The sequence below is a fragment of the Eretmochelys imbricata genome, chromosome 2 (assembly GCF_965152235.1).
Source record: "Eretmochelys imbricata isolate rEreImb1 chromosome 2, rEreImb1.hap1, whole genome shotgun sequence".
NCBI lineage: Eukaryota > Metazoa > Chordata > Testudines > Cheloniidae > Eretmochelys > Eretmochelys imbricata.
Genome location: NC_135573.1, coordinates 258244532 through 258265641, shown reverse-complemented (window position 1 = coordinate 258265641; position 21110 = coordinate 258244532). Strand labels below are relative to the sequence as shown.

General features: G+C 45.4%; 1 protein-coding gene across 1 annotated transcript in view; it reads right to left on the bottom strand.

The window, feature by feature from the left end:
- The window catches only part of GARS1 (glycyl-tRNA synthetase 1), a 34244-nt gene that overhangs the window by 3952 nt on the left and 9182 nt on the right, over positions 1-21110 (bottom strand). The window contains exons 4-15 of the mRNA XM_077808426.1: positions 20369-20510; positions 19055-19143; positions 17453-17529; positions 15687-15832; positions 14666-14815; positions 12895-13057; positions 10797-10961; positions 7816-7928; positions 6739-6879; positions 3783-3868; positions 1446-1555; positions 279-372 (exon numbers count right to left, since the gene is read on the bottom strand). Coding sequence (XP_077664552.1) covers positions 279-372; positions 1446-1555; positions 3783-3868; positions 6739-6879; positions 7816-7928; positions 10797-10961; positions 12895-13057; positions 14666-14815; positions 15687-15832; positions 17453-17529; positions 19055-19143; positions 20369-20510 — 1476 coding nt within the window. The remainder of the gene's footprint in view (positions 1-278; positions 373-1445; positions 1556-3782; positions 3869-6738; positions 6880-7815; positions 7929-10796; positions 10962-12894; positions 13058-14665; positions 14816-15686; positions 15833-17452; positions 17530-19054; positions 19144-20368; positions 20511-21110) is intronic.

The window sequence follows — 21110 nt, the reverse complement described above, 5'->3', positions numbered from 1 at the left end:
TTCATTAGGACTCACGGTAAAGAGCAAAGGAGCAGATTTTGTACCTAAGCTGATAAGTTTATATGATAAATTTGCAAGGCTGGTTCACATCAATGCAGAGGTCTCCAATGACAGAAGATGCTGAAAGCTTTGGAGTTCTCCCTACCTCAGGTGCATGCTACTACCGTTGGCATAAACAAGCATCATTAAAAGACCCCCTCCACTCTTGATTTCCACCCCCCCACCACATCTTCCCAGTCCATGGTCGTGTGGGTATCCGCGGCGCTGCATTTACTCACATAGCTCCTTGACGAAAGGCATGAATTCCTGATTCTGGCTCAGAGGAAGGACAGAGCATTTGAAGGGTGCTACAACAGCCGGGAAGCTGAAGAACTACACAAATGCAGTCAAAATAAACACGAGTTTAATTATTAAGCAGCTACAATCTGCGCCAGGTTCTTAGCTGGGGTAAGTCAGCACAGCTCCAGTGAAATCAGTAGAGCTAGGCCAATTTCTTCCAGCAGAGGAGCTGGCCCTCTGTACATCATTAAAGCTTCAGAGGTAAAGGCATGTTTCGCCCAAAACCCCTGAAAACAAAGGTGTGGGGGGACTAAAATATTTAGTCCCAATGCATCTCCCTGGATGGTGGTGCTTAGGATCTAGCAGACCCCCTCTCCAATTCAAACAGAGACTTGATTCAGATAGGGAGTATGGCTGTAAATAGTTCTGAGATTTAGTTCATTATTAACAAAGTTAACAAAAAACATCATTCCAAAGGGAGGGGAATTGGATTAAGATTCTTTCCCCAGCCTTCATGCTCTCATCTTACCCCATCCCTCCCTTCCTACTGCACACAGCACAGGTTCCCAAGAATCTGCACAGGTGGATCACATCTTAACAGAGAGACTAGATAACAGCCATCTCTCCCGCCTCCAGCCCCGACTTGTAATCCCATCACAGTAGCAACCTCAGCTGGAAAAGAAATGTAGCTTCTTTAAAAAAAAACGTAGCCGTGGGAAACAAGGAAAGGGGGCTGGCACCAAGTGCTACATTGCTCTCCATGGGCCACCAGTGAGTGCTCCTTGGATTGCAGTTTGGGCATCACGGACACCACCAGTCTGACCTCAGTTGCAGGGAGGTCTCAAGCCAGGATCATGAGGATGCCTGCATGGTACTGAGATGGCAAGAGCACAGACAAATCACTTAAAAGGACTTCACTCCCCTCGAGGGAGACCTGCCAAGTTTCAGCCCACAGGGAAAAGAAAGTCCTCCCCTTCAAAGTAGTACGGTGAGTGCAAACCATCCCAGATAATTGTAAGTGCCTCGGCACAACTCGCACCGGCCGTGGTAAGGAGAGGAATGAGTTGACTTAACAGGGGTTTCCCAGATCTGTTTTGTATTTCAAGGTATGGAATCAAATGCCCACAGCTGCTTCTCAACCAACCCAAAGACGCATGAAGGCTCACCGTTCGTTGTTCATCTCCCTCCCGGACATGGAATGTGTGTTCAAACACTGTATACATGATCCTTCCAATTCCGAATGAGGGCTCAATCACATTCGGGACTATTTCTTCCACTAGAGCACAAAACACACTGCATTCAGAAAGGCAGTTTACAAAAGCACAGTTACTTGATTGAACCTGCACTCCTTCACACAGGTCTGGATTTACTGCAGGTGAATGTATAAAGAGATGGGTTTAAATAGCTCTGCTTCCAATGGGAATACTTGGAGATCAAGATTTGGACGACACTTACTAATAAGGGTGCTATCATTTTAGTATGAATCTAGTTGTCTGAGCAAAGGAGAGGGGGAGATGGCACAGCATTTTAGAGAAAGCCTTGGCAGACAAATTGAGAAGTTAAGAGTTTGTTAGTTTCTGGAACCAGCTTGTATGCTTCTAAGTGGCAATGCTATTTTGTTTATTTGCTGAAAAGCCATTTCTGATGTACTAGCCTCGTGTTCCCATCTTCACTGGTTAGAACAACAACTGTTCTGTGAAACAGGCCGGTGCTGCTCTGCCAGCCATTGTGGCACAACACCGTCTCCCACCGGGATTATATTCACAGGACATCTTACGCCATTTTTAATTTGTTTCTAAGAGCCACAGCCCTATGGAACATGGATACAGAACATTAGATTCCTTCATTCTGGCTATGCCTCCCCTTCCAGCCATGGATAAGCTGAACTCTGAGTCTGTACTAATACAAATTAAGTGACCAGCAACCAAAACTCCAGCTGACTGCTCTGAGATAATAAAATGGAGATGGACTATGAGTGTAGTTACTTTCTACCACTGACTGACAGGCACTTAGAGACCTTGCTAATGCCTGCAGATTGCGTAGGTCTCTGAGGCAGAGTAAGAGTTAAGGATGCTCTGCACCTAACAGGAAGTACTCTGAATCTTGGCTCGTAAGTGATTAAAAAAAGCTGAGGAAGGATGATGGTCTAGTGGTTAGGATGCCTACCTGGATCTCTGGGTTAGAAAATGGGTTAAATTTCTAACTCGACCACAGACTTCCCATGTGGCCTTAGTCAAGTCACTAACAGAGCTGGCTGGCAAAACAAAGTTCACTTCCATAAAAGTTGTCAAGATTTTGGAAAAAACTGGGACGAAGCCAAATCCCCCCAAAACGTTGCAGAACTGAAATCCTGCAATATTTCCTTTCAGACACACGGTATTTCCAAAGTGATATATGTCCCCTGGGATCCCCAGCCACCTGCCTGGCAGCCTGCAGCGGGGGCAGGCACCCTGCAAGCTTCTGACTAAAACTGACACGACTGTCAGTGTTCTCTGCTGTCCATCGCTGAATGGCAGCAATGAAACTGACTAAACTCGTCTTCAGCCTGGTGGGGAGTCAGGAGCCTGAAAGCCCTGGGAGCATAGGCCCTGCCACAGCCCATCTCTTGGTGGGCTGCTAAGGAGTTGGGAGCTGTGACACTCACAGATACACAAGTCCTAGAGCAGACTGAGGAGCCAGCTGGCCCAAGAGTTCGGAAGCCCAGGGCTCCCTGACTCTGAGGCCATCCTCATGGCGAGCCATCCTGGAGCTGTGGGCCCTGGAAGCCCAGGTGGGAGAGCTGGCAGGAGACCAAGCCTGGGTTGTGTTGGAAGTCTGTCAAAATTGAACAGTTTTGCGAAACATTTTGATTTTGACAAATCAGCGAACAACGAAAAAATGTTCGGGGGGAATTTTTCCTACCAGCTCTAGTCACTTAGACTCTCTGGGCCTTAGTCTCCACCTCTAAAATGGGGAGAATAGCAGTGCCGAACCTCACAGGGATGTTATGAGGCTAAATACATTGAACATTGCAGGTGCCTCACCTATAGCGGTAATGGGGGCCATGTAAGTACCATAGATAGAAGGCAGTCTGCCTACTGATAATTACAGAAAGTGATTCTTTTATAAGATGGAATCCTATAAATAACTGTCTGACCAACTTTGATCCTGTGCTGGAACTTATCCTGAAAGGAAATAATTCATCTGAAAACAGAGGGAACATTTCTTTAAAAAACCATTAGCCCCAAAACTTGGTACCTAAACTTAGGCACCGTAATAAAAATAACTTGATTTACCAAGGTGCTTCCATTGAATGAAATTCCAATGAAAGCAGCAGGTTCTCAGCACCTCTGGGATTGAGCCACTTATTTAGGAACCTATATACTGATTTAGGTGCTTAATTTTAAGCACCTAAGTCTCAACATTTTGGCCACAACTTTCAGATTTGCTTATCTCTCCTGCACTCAAAATGTATTGTGATCAGCTTCCCATCTCTAAGATTTTTAAAAAGTAAATGAAGTTACCATGCAGTGTTTTCTGGAATCTCTTCACACTGACCATGTCCTTTGTTAATTGAAAAGTTTTCCCTTCAGTTTCAACAGTGAATTCCCTGTAAAGAAAATACCAGTGCTTTAGTATTAGTCAACAAAACTAGTTATATCACTTTCCCTTATGTCGTTTTGCTGTTTTTTTTTTTTAAACATAAAAAACCAAACTGGTTTGGGGGCTATACAGAAAAGTCAGCTCAAACTCCAGAGATCAAAGGAAGAAACAAGTAGCACGTCTCTCTCTTTTTTTTTTAAATACTTAAAGTTTTTATCTAGCATTTTTATTATTGTTGTAAAATAAAATTTTTCATAATCATTGGTGAACATAAAAGCAATGTGGTTAATAGCCAGGAGCAAATTCAATTACAATATGGAAGGGTTCCAGGGTGAAATACAGAAAAAGAAAAATTAACCACAGGACAACCAGACATTCATTCATTACAGACTTCTCATGTATTGTAACACACAGATACTTTTCATGTCAATTGAGTTCTGATGGAGAGTACCTGACCTCTGAATGGGAATTGGAAAAATCAAAGATATTATTGATCTGTTAAAGCTTCCCAAACAAGTGGATGGGCCAAAATCTATTTTTGACTGATTCCTACAACATTTGGTGTTGCTCTCTCAAGACGGTCAAAAAAAGTTAACCCACAGCTGCTATAGGGCCAAATCCTTAACAGTCAGAGTATAAGGCCAGAAGGGACCACCAGATCAACTGATCCGACCTCCTGTATAGCACAGGCTACCAGCACCACCCAGTACCCACACATTAAACTCAACAACCTAACTTAGGCCAAGTTAATTACAGCCCACAGGAGACTAGACATGTGCCACAGGCAGAGAATAGCAGGGACCGAGGTGCATCAGTGTCTGAGGCCTCCACTATGGCAGGGAAATGAGTGAGATACAGCCAGATAATCCTGGCAAGTGACCTGCACCCACATGCTGCTGAGGAAGGCAAAAAAAAACAACCCATCAGGTCACTGCCAATTTGACTGGTGAAAATTCCCTCCTGACCCCACATATGGCGATCAGTTAGACTCTTAGCATCTGAGGACCAGCCAGCCAAGCACCCGAGAGAGAGACTACATGGTGCCACCTCACAGCCCTGGCCTTCCCCACCCAATGTCCCATCTCCAGCCATAGCCATCCCTGATGCTTCAGAAGGAAATTTTAAAAAACCCACAAACACCCCAAAATACACTGGGGGAAGGGGGAGCAAATCCCTTCCTGGCCCCCCAGCTGTCCTCAGTCAGGCAGAACTCCCACTGATGTCAACCTGGCCCTAAATATCCAGTTCACAAACAGGAAAGATTTTATTAAACTTCCAGCTGGCAAATTGCTGCTGTAGTACAAACTCTGCCTCATTTTGCATGGCAGCCGCCTACAGAACAGAGTCATCTAAACTTAACCATCCATAAAGCAGGTCTAACCACAGGCACTTCCGCACACAGCCGGCTCCGTGCACCCATGCTGGTGAATCAGTAGTGGTGTCTCAGGTATACTAACCTGATGGCTTCCAGGAGGGCGTGTAACACAGTAATGGGTGCATTTATGAAAGGCTGTGTGCCAAGCTGCCTGCATTGAGACCAATTTTCCAGAGGAGATTACGTTTAGAGAGGCACATCCTGAATGTGGACGCGTCAGGGAGTCGCGTTTGAACTATTGCCATCCTTTGTGGTAAAAGCTACGTCCACTGAAAAATGCTGCTATTGCTTTGCTCCGTTGGAGGGTTAAGGAATTGGGTTAACTTTCTCCTGGGGGACCAATGTGCCCCCGCGATAATTTCTCAGTCTCGGAGGTCTGGTTTGGATGAATTACAAGTAGTGTTTTTCCTGCACTTTAGTTACCTTGACACTCCTGAAACACTTAAAAAAACACCAAACTGGCTCTAATACTGGGGGAAAAACCCACACAGCGCATCAGTCACTCCACAGGGCTTGTTTTGCACAAGCTATTTCAAACAACATAGGAGCTGCAGCTTTATTTATTTTTTTAAGATAACCCTGCTCAGAAACGTAACGATGCTGCTTTTGAAGTCAGGCAGAGCCTCCTAACTCACCAACCGGAAAGCACCTACTTTAACGGGGCTGTGCCTGGCCCCTCCATATTCACCGTTCTCTAGCACCGCAACAACCCGAATGGCACCGGAAGTCAGACTGGCTGCTGCCACCCGTGCTACTCCCACCCGTGTTTTACCCAATGATAGCTCGACAAACCCGTTTGCCAGATGCTGGGACTGGAGGACAGGGGATGGATCGCTTGGTAACGGCCCCGTTCTGTTCTTTCCCTTTGAAGCATCTGGCATTGGCCTCTGCCAGAAATCCTCTGTCAGGATACTGGGCTAGGTGGACCATGGGTCTCACCCAGTCTGGCCAGACTCATGTTCTTATTCTTATGAGCCTGTTGATGAACCAAGAAATCCCTACTGGGCAGGAATCATTCCCATGTGAACGCATCTTATTTCAGAACAGACCTGACCACCTTTCTCAGTGCTGGCCAGCTCGTGAGCCCCAACCCACAAGCTGTTGAACAGCTTCCTCTCCCAGTGAAGTCAGTGGGAGCTGAGGACTCTCACCCCCTCAGAGGTAACATGCAGTACCTTGCAGGACTGGCTCCTACGTGACACACAGGGCAGCTTGCCAGGAGCCAGCAGGCTGCACCTAGTTTGCATGTAAACCTTTTAAAACCAAAGCATAAGCGCACATAACCCTAATATTTACATGTATTCTATCCATCAGCAAAGAATTGCCTCTTGGCTGAGCCACCAGCAGTAAAAACTGCAGATGATCCATTTCATCGTGGCCTTCCGTTACTGGCAAGGCTGGTGAAGGATGCACTGAGCTTATTCAAGCAGCTTTTTGGGTATCCCTGGCGTAGGTAATTGCTAAGAAAATCTTATTCAGCCCCACACCCAGGGCCTTCTCACCCTTTGTCATTCAGCAGCTTCTCCATCTCGCTGATGTAACATTCGTCACAGATGGAAAGGTATTCCAGCACCAGCTTCGCATCCTTCTTGTAGGCCTTGCCAACGGCTCCCTTATTTGCCTCAAACTGAACAACACTGGCTGTTTTGTACAGAGCAGTTAAGGAAATAGAGCTCAGAGGACACTCTGACCTGACACTTTCATTAGTTCATACTGGGTAACAGATGTAATTACGGCAGCACCTACAGAATTTGGGTCCGTGTTTTGTCATCGTACCTTATTCGGTGCTGACACCGGTTTGAGAGCTTACCTCTGAGGGACTGTTCACTTCCTGGTCTGTCAGTACTTTAGACCAGCATATACGTGCATGAATATGGACGCTATTAGAGCAAGATTTTTACACACTGGGCTGGTTTCTGATCTCAGTTACACCTGAGTAATCTGGAGTGACACCAATGGCATCAGTGTAGTTACTCCAGATTTACACTGGTGCACCCAAGAACAGAATCTAATCCAATATCTTCAAGAAAAGGCCCACCAGGCCTTCCCCACTGACCCAGAGCCAGTCGCAGCTCACCACCTCAGTGAAAACGCGCCAGATAGGTACCAGGGCAATCTGGCAAGCAGTCCCTCCCAACCCCCTGAAGGTGACATATGGGGGTGCGAAATCAGTGGTCCTGAGCCAGCGGACAGCCTGGCAGGTTGAATCCTCTGAGCAGACCACACCCGCTTACCTTTTAATGGGTTCACACCCTTCTTTAAACGCTCCAAAGTTCTTTTGCAAGTAACTGGTATAATGTTTAAAATGTTCATGAAAATAAACAAATCGAAACCAAGGAGCCAGGAAACAAACTTTGGCCTGTATTTACTTTACACACCCGAGTAAAGTTACTCATCCGCTGAAGTCTTTGCTGGGTCAGCCCCAAAGATATTCATTACACTGCTATGAGCATCAAGCTCTCCTGATTTAACTTAGACACTCACTCAAAGGTCTAACTTTGACCAGACCTGCACAGGCCTTAGGAAATTTCAGTTTCAGATGCTACCTAGCTTTAGGGAAAACTCTTTTATTCACAAAGGATATGGGTTCTTTCAGAGGCTTCTCAGCTATCAGTGGAACTTTGGTGGCTCTGGCATGGCAGGAGAGGTCATAGCAGGAGCGATCAGCACAACCAACAATCTCGATCCAACCCTAGAAAAGCAAAAGTGGAAACTTTTAACAGTCTGTTTTTTTGTTCGCTTAACCATGAAACATGTTTGTATGCCCCTAAGCCCGCCATGCTCCCACGCCTGGTTTTGCTATCCAATTAGCTCTGTTATGATAAGCAGCATTAGTTCCACCAGCTCCTCCCTAATCTGAACGGCCCTCCGTTTGCTTTGAGAAGTAACCAGTTATGTAATATACAAGGTGCATATACATGCAGGGCCAGGTTCTCTACCGAGGCTTGTGAAACTACACAGACTTACACCAGCAGAGGACCTGGGTAACAGCGTACATTTTTTACATTCACGTAAGCGTTCATGAGATGAGCTGAGTAACTGGGTATCACTGGGGCTTTTATCACTTCATGAGCTTGGGGCAGAGTAGCCAACTTGCCTCTTTACAACTCTCAAAGATGCCATGCTTAAGATCTGCTAAGTAACATATGATTCACAACTGACTGAAGCATTACCTTGCATACGTTCCTGTGTGGAAAGGAAGAGTCTGTGACCAAATTAATTTGCACAAAGCACTGCCAATGAATTCCAAATATTTTAGTAAAACCACTGAGCTGTTTGGTTTACAACGTGGCCATAAATGAGACAAGGCGCGTTGGTCTTCTCCATACATTCTGGCATGCGTGTGCACACACGCACACCCACATGTATATGCAGTCAAAACCTGCTTGCATGGAATTCTAATTGGCAACAGAAAGACTCAAAGGGTCTGTCTACACTGCAATCAGAGTTGCGAATGCAGCATGTGCAGACATACCCAAGCAGGCTCGGCAGATAGCCCAGACACCACGGCAGTACAGGCTAGCCATTCAAGTACATATCAGGATCCAGGGCAGGCTTGTGCAGCTTCGCTGCTATTGCTATTTGAGGTAGCTAGCTCAAAGTTTGCTTGGGTATGTTTAGATGTGCTGCATGCAGTGTTGTTCTATCCGTGTTGGTCCCAGAATATTCGAGACACAAGGTGGGTGAGGGAATACATTTTATTAGACCAACTCCTGTTGGGGAGACAGAAGCTTTCGTGCTTACACAAACCTCTTCTTCAGTGTAGACATACCCGAAGAGGATGTGTGTACAGGAAACATCCCTGTGCTCCAACACATTCCATGCAGGAAAGTCCTACAGAATTTCACAGGGAGGAAACCAATAGGGTATGACAGAAAAACCTATTAGATATAACAGACAAGGATAACCTTCCTACAGAATTTTTAAGCCATCCTGCAGTTATACCCCTGCTACAGAATTCTGTAAGTTGGTTTAAACATTCTGTAGGAACAGAGAAGGATTTCAGTTCTACAGGATTTTTTCTATGAAGGGATTACATTCAGTTTCAGGCAAGCTCCAGTGATTCTTGATATTAAAAGTCTGGTACAACTTTACAAATAGTAACATCATCCATTAGTGGGCTGTGATGACACTAACTGATGGCCAACCCCTCAGCTACTTCAATAAGGAGTTGAGATGATTAGTGTTCAGCCAGAACACTTGTATTTTTACCCACACAGAGCCAAACCTAAAGATCCTTACTCATATCTTAAACTAAAGCAAACTCCTAATTAACTGAACCAGCTATCCAAACCTAGAAGAGCAGAAGCCTGGATTCCATGACCAAGGAGGTCCCTTCCGGTACTGTGTTCCTAAAGTCCCCATTCTGTAATGGGCTCTGCATGGGCCTTCCCTTGGGCATGCAGAAACAACCCAGTTTGGACCTCTTGACTTCAACAGAGCCTCTTGCAGGGATCTGCCATGAGACGATCACTGCGATGGTAGGGGCTTCGTTCGTAGTGGCTGGCAGAATCCCATCAGCCTTCTGACCCTGTCTTGTGATTCAATTCCTCGGAGTTCTCAAAGTAGTTTCAGTAGTCTGAGAATTAGTGTACCCCGTCCCACTTGAAAAGACTAGTCAGGTGCAAAGAGAGGGCTTTACTCTAATGGGAAAAACTGCTCATTCACCCTACCCAATTCCAGCTAAAAGATTTGATCTGATTCTCTTACACGTGAGGTTTCTTCTCTTTCCAGTCGCCATAACTGATCAATAGAAGAGCCCCCTAAGAAGCTTCCGTTCAAAAATATCACTGCTGATTAATATAAAGACCACCATCGAGATTAATAGAAGTAGCAATAAGCTCTCTAAAAACATGTAATAAGGAGGGTTTAAAAATCTGCTACACCCCTAACAAACCTTCCTGTTCACTTAAAAAAATATATACACACAAGATCTTAAAAGCCCAACAAACAATCATAGGAAAGCACAGTGTACACTAAGTCCCGACATCACAAAATTTTTCCAGCAGCCAAGGGGGAGCAGGAGTGGAGTAGGAACAGAGGTCCTGGGAAAACAGCTCCTGGAGCAGTAGCTTTCCCAGCAGCAGGGAGTCCTCTTTTAGCCCTCATAGTCAAAGGGGGGCTGGGGATGGAGCAGGAAGGAAGCTGCCTTGGGCCCACAGCTCCAGCAGTAGAGTCTCCTCCACCACTGATTTTATTGGGGTAACAAGCTGGAAACCATAGGGCCCCGATTCTCTTCTCACTTGGGTGCAATTCATCCACATGCCACTTATGTCCTCTGACTAGGGTTTACATCACGTGTTCCTTCTGCATGGCGGCGAATGTTCCCTTTGCAGCAGTAGTCCAGCAGGAGTGACTCCACTGCGGTCAATGGAGTTGTGCGAGCATGAAGCTGAGCAGAGAGGAGTCTTAAACCTACCTGTTGAATTTCTTCACTTTAATAAACAGAGTTGGGAGACCATCTCACTAGTGGCGAGCCAGACTAGGAACATATCAGTGCATGGGGAAGGTGCAACATGCAACTCAAGACCCTGCTGGTAGGTTTAATCCGGCAACTTACATAGGATGTTTTGGACTCTGCATCCCAGCAGTCACAGGCATAATGAGCCATCTCGTTCTCCATGTGCTGTCGGAAGCGCAGCTTATCTGGGGATACACCAACCTTCGTAAGGTAGAGGTAGATTCTGCCAATGAAGTAACCTAGTACAGAGTTATTGATCACACCCTAGAGAGAAAAAGAAACACACACTTTGTTACTTTCCACAACAACATTTTGTCGCCTCAGAAAGACTGGAGACAGCGGACACTACTTCACTTTTGAGGGACAGCTTCTTGCTGCTGCACGTGGTAAATTGAGATACAATATGTGTCCTGAAACCCACTGCATCATGAGCTCAGTCCAGCAAAATCTCTGTACTGCGCAGGAAAATCTCCCAACAGAAGAGCTGCGAGCGCATCATTTGTGACTGAAACTACTGAACTTTCCAGGTAGCAGAATACCGTATCACGGCTTTGCACCGTACCCAGAGAAACCAACATTTGACAGTGGGCTCTTCAGTCTAGCAGAGAGAGGTCTAACACGAGCCAACGGCTGGAAGTTGAAACAAGACAGATTCAGATGGGAAAAAAGGTGTGAATTTTTAACAACGCGAGTAATTAACCATTGGAACAATTTACCAAGGGTTATGATGGAGTCTCCATCACGCGCAATTTTTAAATCAACAGTGGATGTTTTGCTGAAAGAGGCACTCTCGGATTTTCTTTGGGGAAGTTCTACGGTGTGTGTTACACAGGAAGTCATAACCAGATGATCACAATGATCCTTTCTGGTTTTGGAATCTATGAAAAGGCCACCTTCAAATACTGAAGTGTAGCTCTGTAGATTATGGAGGGAAGGTTTAACGATTAAGACAGGGAAACTAGGAGTCAGGACTCCTGGGTTCTGCTCCCAGTACTGCCTTTGCTTTGCTGTGGGACCTTAGGCGAGTCATTCGGCCTCTCTGTGCTTGATTTTCCACCTCTAAAATGGGGTTTCTACAAAGTGACCTCCGGAGGTGTTTTGGAATGCCTGTAAGGCAGTTGGGAACCCATGCCTACCAGGCTCAATGGACGGGCCCCATAATGGGGAGAGTTCGAAGAAAAATGATTAACAGGATTAGAGGGTCTGGAGGAGCTGACTGAGGAGGAAAGGTTCTGGGCCAGATTAAAGAATGGATTGAGTCCAAAGGGTTCAGATCAGGCCCTAAAGAACAAAATATGTAGAGCTAAGATGAAAAGGAAGGGATAGGGAAAGAGTCTACAAAAGTGTTCTTACTCCCTCCTATCACTTCTGGCCCCACCCCTCCACAGAGAGATCATTTTGGCTGCTGGGAATTTGAGCAGAGTTATTGATGAATCATCTTTAATTATTGTATTGACAGTTTGTGTGAGGTTGTTTTGTTCTTTTTTATTAATTTGCAAGACAAACCACTCCCCTTGCGCTACCAGTCATCTCATACCATCAGTACAACACAGTCACCAATGTTCTGTTACAAACATCTAGTATCAACAAGGAATTGCACCAAAAAGTCTCCAAAACGTACAGACATAACAGTATACTTTTATAAAACAGTGCATGTTATTTACATTGTGGTAATGCCTATCATCCCTAGTCATGGACCAGAACCCCACTGTGCTAATCCCTGCACAGACAGAACAAAAAGATGGCCTCCAACCTAAAGGATTTTCAATCTAAATGGGTTTCTGTATTATATCAATCAGTGTTTGTTTTTAGGTGACCAGTCGTGTTCTCTCTTTAACTCACTCGGATGAAGAATCAGGGTTTTGGGGATTCAAACCCAACACACAGCGTATTGGTGCCAGGTGATGCAAAAAGGGGGTCTGGATTCTCAGGCTGCCCACAGCCTTTTAGCAGGTGTGGTACCACTAACATCCTCCCTCTCCCAAAAACTAACCTAGAAGCCTAACCTATGCGACAGTGCTACCTGACTGTGTCCCTTGAGTACTGATGAAGGCCAGATTTTGATCTCACAGGTGCCCATGTGGAGTAACTCCACTGGACTCCATGAAGGTATTCCTGATTTACACGTCTGGAATTAATTTACCCCTGCAAGCATGCTATAGAATTAAGTTGTGAATGGTTGTTCAAGTAACATTACCTGCTCAACAGCATCTCCCAGACGCATCATGTGGGCGGACTGCCCGCTGACCTGGGCTTTGGAGGAGTACAGGAAGATGTGGAGATCTGCCACGCTCTGGAACTTGGGGTGACACTTCTCACTGGGATCCACAAAGTGCTCAATTTCTGCCATGGTGAATTCTCTAAGCAGAATACAGAGCCAGATGCTAGCATTAATGCCTATTCTGCATATAAACCACCATCACACTTTCCACAAAGAACCTTTCCCACCAGCCTTTTCAATGTGCTCTAGCCTGTTAAAAACTCAAATCAGGAGTTTAAACACCAACAAGTGCAGTACCAAGGGAACAGACTGAGATTAGAAAGCACGCCACTTTTCTTCAGATGTTGGAGGTTTCCCCCCCTTTAGCTTCTATTAAAAGGTACCTACAAATTCTCTTGGAAGCCTTTAGACCAGGGGCTCTCAAACTCGGGGTTGTGACCCCTCAGGGGCTCACAGGGTTATTATATGGGAGGGTTGTGAGTGGTCAGCCTCCACCCCAAATCAGCTTCACTGCAGCATTTATAATAGTGTTAAATATATATAAAAAAACAGTTTTTAATTCGTAAGGGGGGTCGGCACTCAGGCTTGCTGTGTGAAAGGGGTCACCAATACAAAAGTTTGAGAACGACTGATTTAGACCTTGGTTATCACATCACCGACTCAGAGGGAAGAACACCACCTACTGAAATACTCAAATCCTTTCCTAAATCATCTGTGTCCTCTGGAGGTCTCCCACCCAAGTTACGACCTGACCTCACCCTGATAATGTTGTGAGATCTAGTCAGAAACAAAGAGAACAGGAGGGCTGAAAAAACCTCAGTGCCCGTAATGCCACTGCACCCCTGCTAATGCCACAAAATGTCATTATGTTACTCAGTTATCAATTTTACAACATGCACCGTGTGTAACTGCAGAGTAACTCCACTGACATCTATCAGAAGCTAAAGAAGTTTCAATCAGAGATCAGAATCTGGGTCTGCGAACCAGAGCTGCAATGCCAAACATACCAGGAGACAAGATATCTACATAGAAAGACACAGTTTCAATACTAAGGCCATCATTAAAAAGTGAAATGGGTCCATTTTTGGTTTCCCTACCAAACTTTTATGAGCTCTGTCAGGTGGGTAGGTTTCTTTTTCTTTTTTTAAAAAACAAGCCACTCACAAAGTGATCAGCTTAAGGGTAAATTCCTCAAAGCTTTAGCTGCACAATCTCTCACCCACTGAAGTCTGTGGAAACTCCATGAACATTTTAGGAGGTACTCTTAGTGCATTCTAGGGCAGGGAAATTGAATATTGTACCCACTTCAGATGCCACCTATTGTAAACAGAAGGCTTTGAAGATCTGAAGGTCTCTTGCTTGACTAATGTCCCGTAGCACCTTATCTAAGAGATAAAGTCCCCGTTTGTTCTTTGTCATATGATCTAAGGTTGAGACAAAAAAAACTACTCCAAGGTCTAACCATGTTTTAATGCCAAGTTTTCATGCCTACTACAAATTCTTATCAATGTTTCTGAAGCAGGAGTCTCATAACCAAGATACTCTTGGCCAGTAAACTCGGATTACTTTTTAAGGCGTTTATTATGCAGCTACTAGTAGCCTTTTACAAGGCACAAGACATTCTCCCAAAGAGCAGGGTGGACGGAAAATCAGTGAAAGAGACACTTAGATCAGAGGGAGCTTTGATTTTCCCAGAGGCAGCTGATCACCTGCCAGATGTTCTGCTGGGGGAGAAGGTTTGCAGTACCTGACTCGGATGAGGCCAGAACGGGGTGAGATCTCGTTTCTGAAGGAATTTCCAATCTGGGCAGCAGCGAAAGGCAGTTTGCCTTGGTTAAATTCCAAAAGGCGTTTGAAGTTGAGGAAAATTCCCTGTGCAGTTTCTGGCCTCAGATAGCTGGAAAAAAAACAAGACATAGGTGGGTGACTGGACAGGGAAGCAAGACAAACTTTGTTTTGATGCAAAAAGGAGGAAGCCTTGTTTTATCTCAGGTCTCTAATTCCAGGCACAAAATTACACACACAGATTAGCCATGACCTCGTCTTTGTCTAAGTTCATTTAAGACTTCCAGCGCTAATGCTCACATAGCCCCCTGGTGAGTGGGTGTTCCATGTCCCGCTCTGTGCCAGTCCACAGAGGATGAGTCTGTTACAGCCTCAGCTAGAGAGCCTGGATCTTTAGCTCAAGTTGTAGCAGCCCGTGCTTTTAGCTCTGGAGGTCCCCCGTTCAATCTTTAGTGCATCAACCTAGATGGCGGCCATGGACCACAAATGATAGCTACCTTTGCTACGTACCTAACATTACAACAGACTAGCTTCATGCCCCTTCCTGCTTAGTCACAGAGGTCACGGACACCTGTGGAACGAATAATGTTCTGTTGCATGGGGAACAGGAGTCCAGGCCTTGCACAGGTGGCAGCCCTCCCTGCTGCAATTCACAGGGCCTTGCTGTCCCGTGCCATACAGTTTAGCCTACATCCACCAGCCACTACGGCCTCTCAAGCAGAGTGGGAGTCCAAGAACTGCATGGGCTACTACAGCCGTGAGGGTCCTCCTCACCTTAAGAGTTTATTTTGCAATAACAGCTCTAAAGCAGCCTGGGGGAAAGACTGGGCAGGAGCAATTTGTGGAGGGAAGGCTGCCGGAGATGAAATGTGGTTTGCTTTCCATTTCGTATGGACCTCATTTCCAATCCTGGGCAATGGAAAATTACGGTCACTCTTAGCCACATGCCCAAAGAAAATAGGCAGCAGGAGGCTGCTACCTACCCCGGCATGTTTCCTCCAGGCCCAATGGAGGTCTTGAACATCAGATTGAAAGACACAGGTGGGGACAGGTCGTTCCCTGTGACGGGAGACTTCACGTTGTAATTCACAAAGAGATCGGCGAGCTCTTGCTGACTGTAGTTGTCCAACTAGCAACAAAGCACAAGTATGGTTCTTTTAAAATTACAAGGCAAGGTTGAAGCAGTTACGGGTCGCCCCCTTCCCATCTATTATTAAACATGAGGTCAGGGACACCCTGGAAGAGATTGTTTTAGGACCGGAACCCAGTATTTTATTTGGGGTGCGGGCTATGGTTTGTAGCAGGGATGGAAGAACAAGTTTTGAAAAACCTATGGGCCCACCTTAACATCAGCTGCAGCCCAGAGCCTTTCAAGGCCTGCACTCTTTTTAGAAGTACAAGCTCTGCAAGGGAGGTTGGGTATGAAGTGGCAGCGGAGTCACAAGGACCTACACAGAACCTCCTTCTGAACAGTTCTAATCAAACCAGCCAGGGCAGGAGGGAGACAGAAAAAAGGAACTGCTGGGAGGGAGAAGAAGAAAGTCAACTACAATTTCTGCCATGTTTTGCTTCCTTCCACAATCCTGTAATTACCTGGTGCACCAGACACAACACATGCCAAGCATCACACCTTGCATTATAGCACTGCAGAGCAGATCTGCAGCAGAGAAGCTGACTGCAGCAGCAAAGAGGTTCCACAAGGGGACTGCCTACTAGCTCTATCAGCTACAGCAGGGGACAGCACAAAGAGACAAATGTAATAGGGTCAAAGTTCAGTGCAGTACTGTGGAAGAGTTATTGACCAGGACTCTATGACTCCAGATATAGTACTGTGTATTGCATCACAGTGTGTGGCTGTGAAAGCACTTATTCTAAAAGCTATGGGAACGAACGTTAAAAAACAAACAAACTAAATGAAGACAAATCTTTACACACTGCAGCCCAGGAATGTTAGCCTGCAGCACTAACCATTCTAATGGTAAACAAGAGCAACTGCACACTGGGATTCTTATAGAGAAACAATTCCCAAGTGTTTAGAGACATCACTGCAGGTTTTGATCCAGTACAAAAACTATTTAAAAAGCTACCGCCAAACCTTACAGATATAATTCTTGTCCCTCGCATCTGGCCCAAATGGCTGAGCCTTGTGTATGAGTGGGGGGCAAGGGGCTCAACAGGGGTGTAATCCTCCTCACTAGGCTGGTCACAGAGAATGTTCTCTGAACAGATCTGCAACCATCTGGCTGCAGAAGCATGCATGAGACCAGTCTCTCTCTGAAGAGCAATAGGTGGTGGATCTGCTTAACCAAAAAACCTCCTGTACATAGAGGCACAGTGAGCCCGATGAGGTAATGAGCACCTTGGGTACAGACATCTGAGCAAGGTCCACAAATCCTGCCCTCGGTTACGAAGTGACGCTATAGCGACTTTGGTACAGACAGGGCCCTCTGAGCGGTTTTCCAATAGAACATTTCCTTTCAGGAAAGCAGCACCTTAATAAGTATATTTAAGAGACCGATGTGCATATAGGGGGATGTGCTTGATTTGGACATTTACGTCTAATGCTACAGCCCTCATGTCTGCTTGAAAAAACGGTGCCCATTGGAAAGTTAACAACAGATGTGGGAAGCGGCATGTGCTTCTTCTCTTAGGGAAATGGGAAAGGATGCCACTCTTGGATGTTTGTACCACACCTCATCTCTGCCACGTCATCTATCAAGTTTTCATTGTCCTCTGTTCAAGCACTGACCTGCGTTAAAACGTTTTCCATTTCAGTCTTTTTCTCAGCTGTACATTTCTTGTCAGACATCAGCTTCTGCAAGTGAGCTATAAGCATTGGAAGTAGGGAATCAGTTCACATTTGAGCAATATCACTGAACCACTCTAATCCTAAAACTAAATGAATCAAGAGGATTATAAAGCATGAGAATGCATGTACATCCCACTGGACAAAATACAATGGGCCAGATTCTCAGCTCATGTGAATCACCGTAGCTCCACTGAAGTCAGTGGGTTATTCTGATTTACACCAGCTGAGGATGTGGCCCAGTGTTTCCAATTTGTCATTTCTGACATTCTCTAGTTTTCTGTTGAGAGGGGACAGGATAGGGCATGTTGTGTATATTTAGCAAACAGTTCCTGTGTCACTCTTTCCTCCCCCACCCCTTATTTTAAAGGGGCTCTAGGTAAGGGACGGGAGGCGCGAGAGTGAAATCTGTTCCCGTTTCAGAAAGGCTTTTCCTTCTCTCGTGTGTTCATGCACATACATACGAATTCACTGCTATTGGCTTGTACAGCCTTTTTTTTTTTCTTATTAAGTGTAGCGACCCTCCACAGGGCAAGTTATCAGTGGGGAGCGAACCCAGGACCTCTAGATCCAAAGTACAGATCTCTACCACTTGAGCAAAATGATTTGGTCCACTAGCAGATAGTAACACAGGTGGCTTTCCTCTGTGAATCAGCCATAGAGGGGACATACACACTCTTGGTTAGCATGTTACATAAAGGCAAAGAAAATATTAAGTTGAATATTCTGAGACCATTTCTCAGTGCTAGTATCTATTAGATGCAGAACAATATCACCAGGGGAATGATGGAAGCCCCTATGGCATGAGCCATTTAAAGCTAGACTGCACCTATCCTTCACTTGACCAGGGGATGGACAAGACGCAGCTCTGTTCCATCTTCAATGTCTAGGATTCCATGGTTTGGGTAATACAAATCAATGTAAAGAATCACACTGATTTTTCAACCTGAGAAAATGCCCAGGGTGCATGTTTAAAACCCGCTACGTAGGCTAGATTCTAAGCATATCAGCTCAACAGTACCCTTGAAATGCCTCTTCCACGAAACAAATGCAGTCCAGCAGCTTTGTCCTGCAACCATCTCTCTAGTAAATTTAACCTGAGATTCGATCAAAAAGCAAGTTTCACCCATCAGAACAATAAGAAAAATAAGACCAAAGCATGGCCTTTATATGCTTTGTTTAGATTTGTTAGATGGAAGGTCTGGCTTGTTATGCAGGAAGCCAGACTAGATAATCCAACAATCCCTTGTGGCTTAATCTATGAATTATTAGAAAATAAAAATGAGATCTTCGTTGTATGGTATTTCTATTAAGTGAAAGTCATTCCACAGCAGAGGTCCCATGCATCACTTTAGACCTTAAGACAATATTTAAATGGGGTGGAGGTCTTGCAAGGGTCACCTACACTGGGGTGACTGTCTCCCTTAGTGAATCATAGACATTAATATGCAAGATACTTAGTAGGTCATCTCGTCTATCCTCAATAAGCAGGGCATTCCCCTACGGAGCAGAAATCTCTCAGGCAGTCCTGGCCTCAGAATGTACCTTTTAAGAGATGATCAGCACGAAAACACTCCCCATTTTTCACATCTTTCACCATGAAGTCAGCAAATTTTTCTACATGGCCAGAGGTCCTGGAACGGAAGACACTACTTTAGAAACACATAGTGTCACTTGACAGCACCAGAGTAGCATGGAGCCCACAGTGAAGACCGACATTGAAGAAATCTCCTCTAAACCATGCAACCAAAGTGCAGGCTCATTCTTGCTTCAGTTTATGGACCCGTATTTAGTAGTTTCCTCATTTAGAAATTGTCTGTGGCCATAAGGATCCTTGAGAAAGCCTGGATACCCCCTGAATCCATTTTAGGTTAATACGTTGGGCCAGTAAAATAGCACCACATTCTCTTTCGTTTACTGCATAATTACTGGAGCAAGATAAGGATGCATTTGTAGGGGAACTCGATGGGTCAGGTGTCTGGCAGTGGCATTTGGACACTCCCTCTTCCGTCATTGGTTTGAGTGTGACCCAAGCTATTACCAGGTGAAAGTCTTTACTATCCAGTGCTGATTCAGTGACCCATCTCCATAGTCTCAGCCCAATTCCCAGAAAGCATCTACACCACACCATACAGCCATGAACATACTGAGCATCCTGTCTGGCAGTTTTAGCAGAGGTGCTAGGGACGGGAGAGGTATGGAGACTGAATTACACTCTCACCCTTCGAGGTGTTGCCTCCTGGGCAGGGTTGAGACACACTTCGGGAGCTGTATGAGGCCTATTGCTTTGCTGCTTTCTGTGCTCTACCTGTGCTGTGGATAAACAAAGGACTTCAGTCTCCACGGCTGGTACCATTCACTAGTAGTACAGTTGTACCATGAATGGATAGTAATGGTTCCTGCCATGCTTCCACGTGGAGAGGAAGCAATGTCCAGTGGTTAGGGCACTAATCTAGAATTTGGAAGATCTGAGTTCAAGTCCCTGCTCTGCCAGACTTCCTGTGAGACCCTTAGTTTCTGTTCTTCAGTTCCTCCATCTGTAAAATGTGGATAAGAGCATTACCCTAACTCATAGGAGGGTTATGAGGATAAATCCATTACAGATTGCGGGGCTCTCAGCCATTATGATAATGGGGCCCATATACAAACCTTCGGTAGATATCTACTTGAACAGCAGCTTCCACGAACTACCTAGCTAAGTGCAGCCACCTAGATATTCTGCATTGCTACAGGGTAACAGGGTAGCAAACTGGGTGACCTAGTCTCATATTCCTACGGTTATTTTTACAAGGGCTTGGGAAGAAATCTAGCACTACCAGAAATGAACACACACTGCAAGAGAGAAGGACCCATATTTACTTCAGAACTGGCTCCGGGGTGAGCATGGTGCAGTCTATCTCTAGAATCTGATCCTCCTGTATAAAGTGTTGCCTCCAAGCTTGGATAATGTTGTTCTTCAAAGCACATCCAACAGGCCCGAAGTCATACAGGCCACTAACACCTACAAGAGAAGTAACATATGGGTCACACAATCTTACACAGCAGTTTGTTTTGATTTAAAAAAAACAAAACTAAACCCCAAAAGCCCACCAACTACAATGTTTCAACTTTTAGGTGTCAGTCCAGGGTTACTTATTGAGCACCCTCTGAGTACGAGCTGCTTTGTACGAACTAGAGTGAAACAGGCTCTGCCTTCGAAAGCTTACAATGGGAAGGATCGATCCTGCGAAGTACTGGAAGGGCTCAGCACCTACGAGAATTGGGCCCTAGGTGAGAAAGTTAATACAGTTCAGTCTCACAATGCACTGGGTGATCAGCCTGTGGCCAAAACTCAACCAGATTCAGATACATGTTATATAAACAAACAAACCACACTTCCCCCTCCAGTGGATTATTCCTGGGGAGTGTGTGGAAGAAGCGTATTTGAAGGCGGGAGCTGAATACAGAGAGAAGATGGACGCTTGTATACTCTGCGGGGAAGCTGTACTGTAACAGAATGCATCCTTCAGACACCCACCATCTTATACTTAACGATGAAAGAAGAGTAGCAAATATGTTCCAATGAAAGAAAAGAGCAGAAAGGCCCAGACTGTCGTCCAGT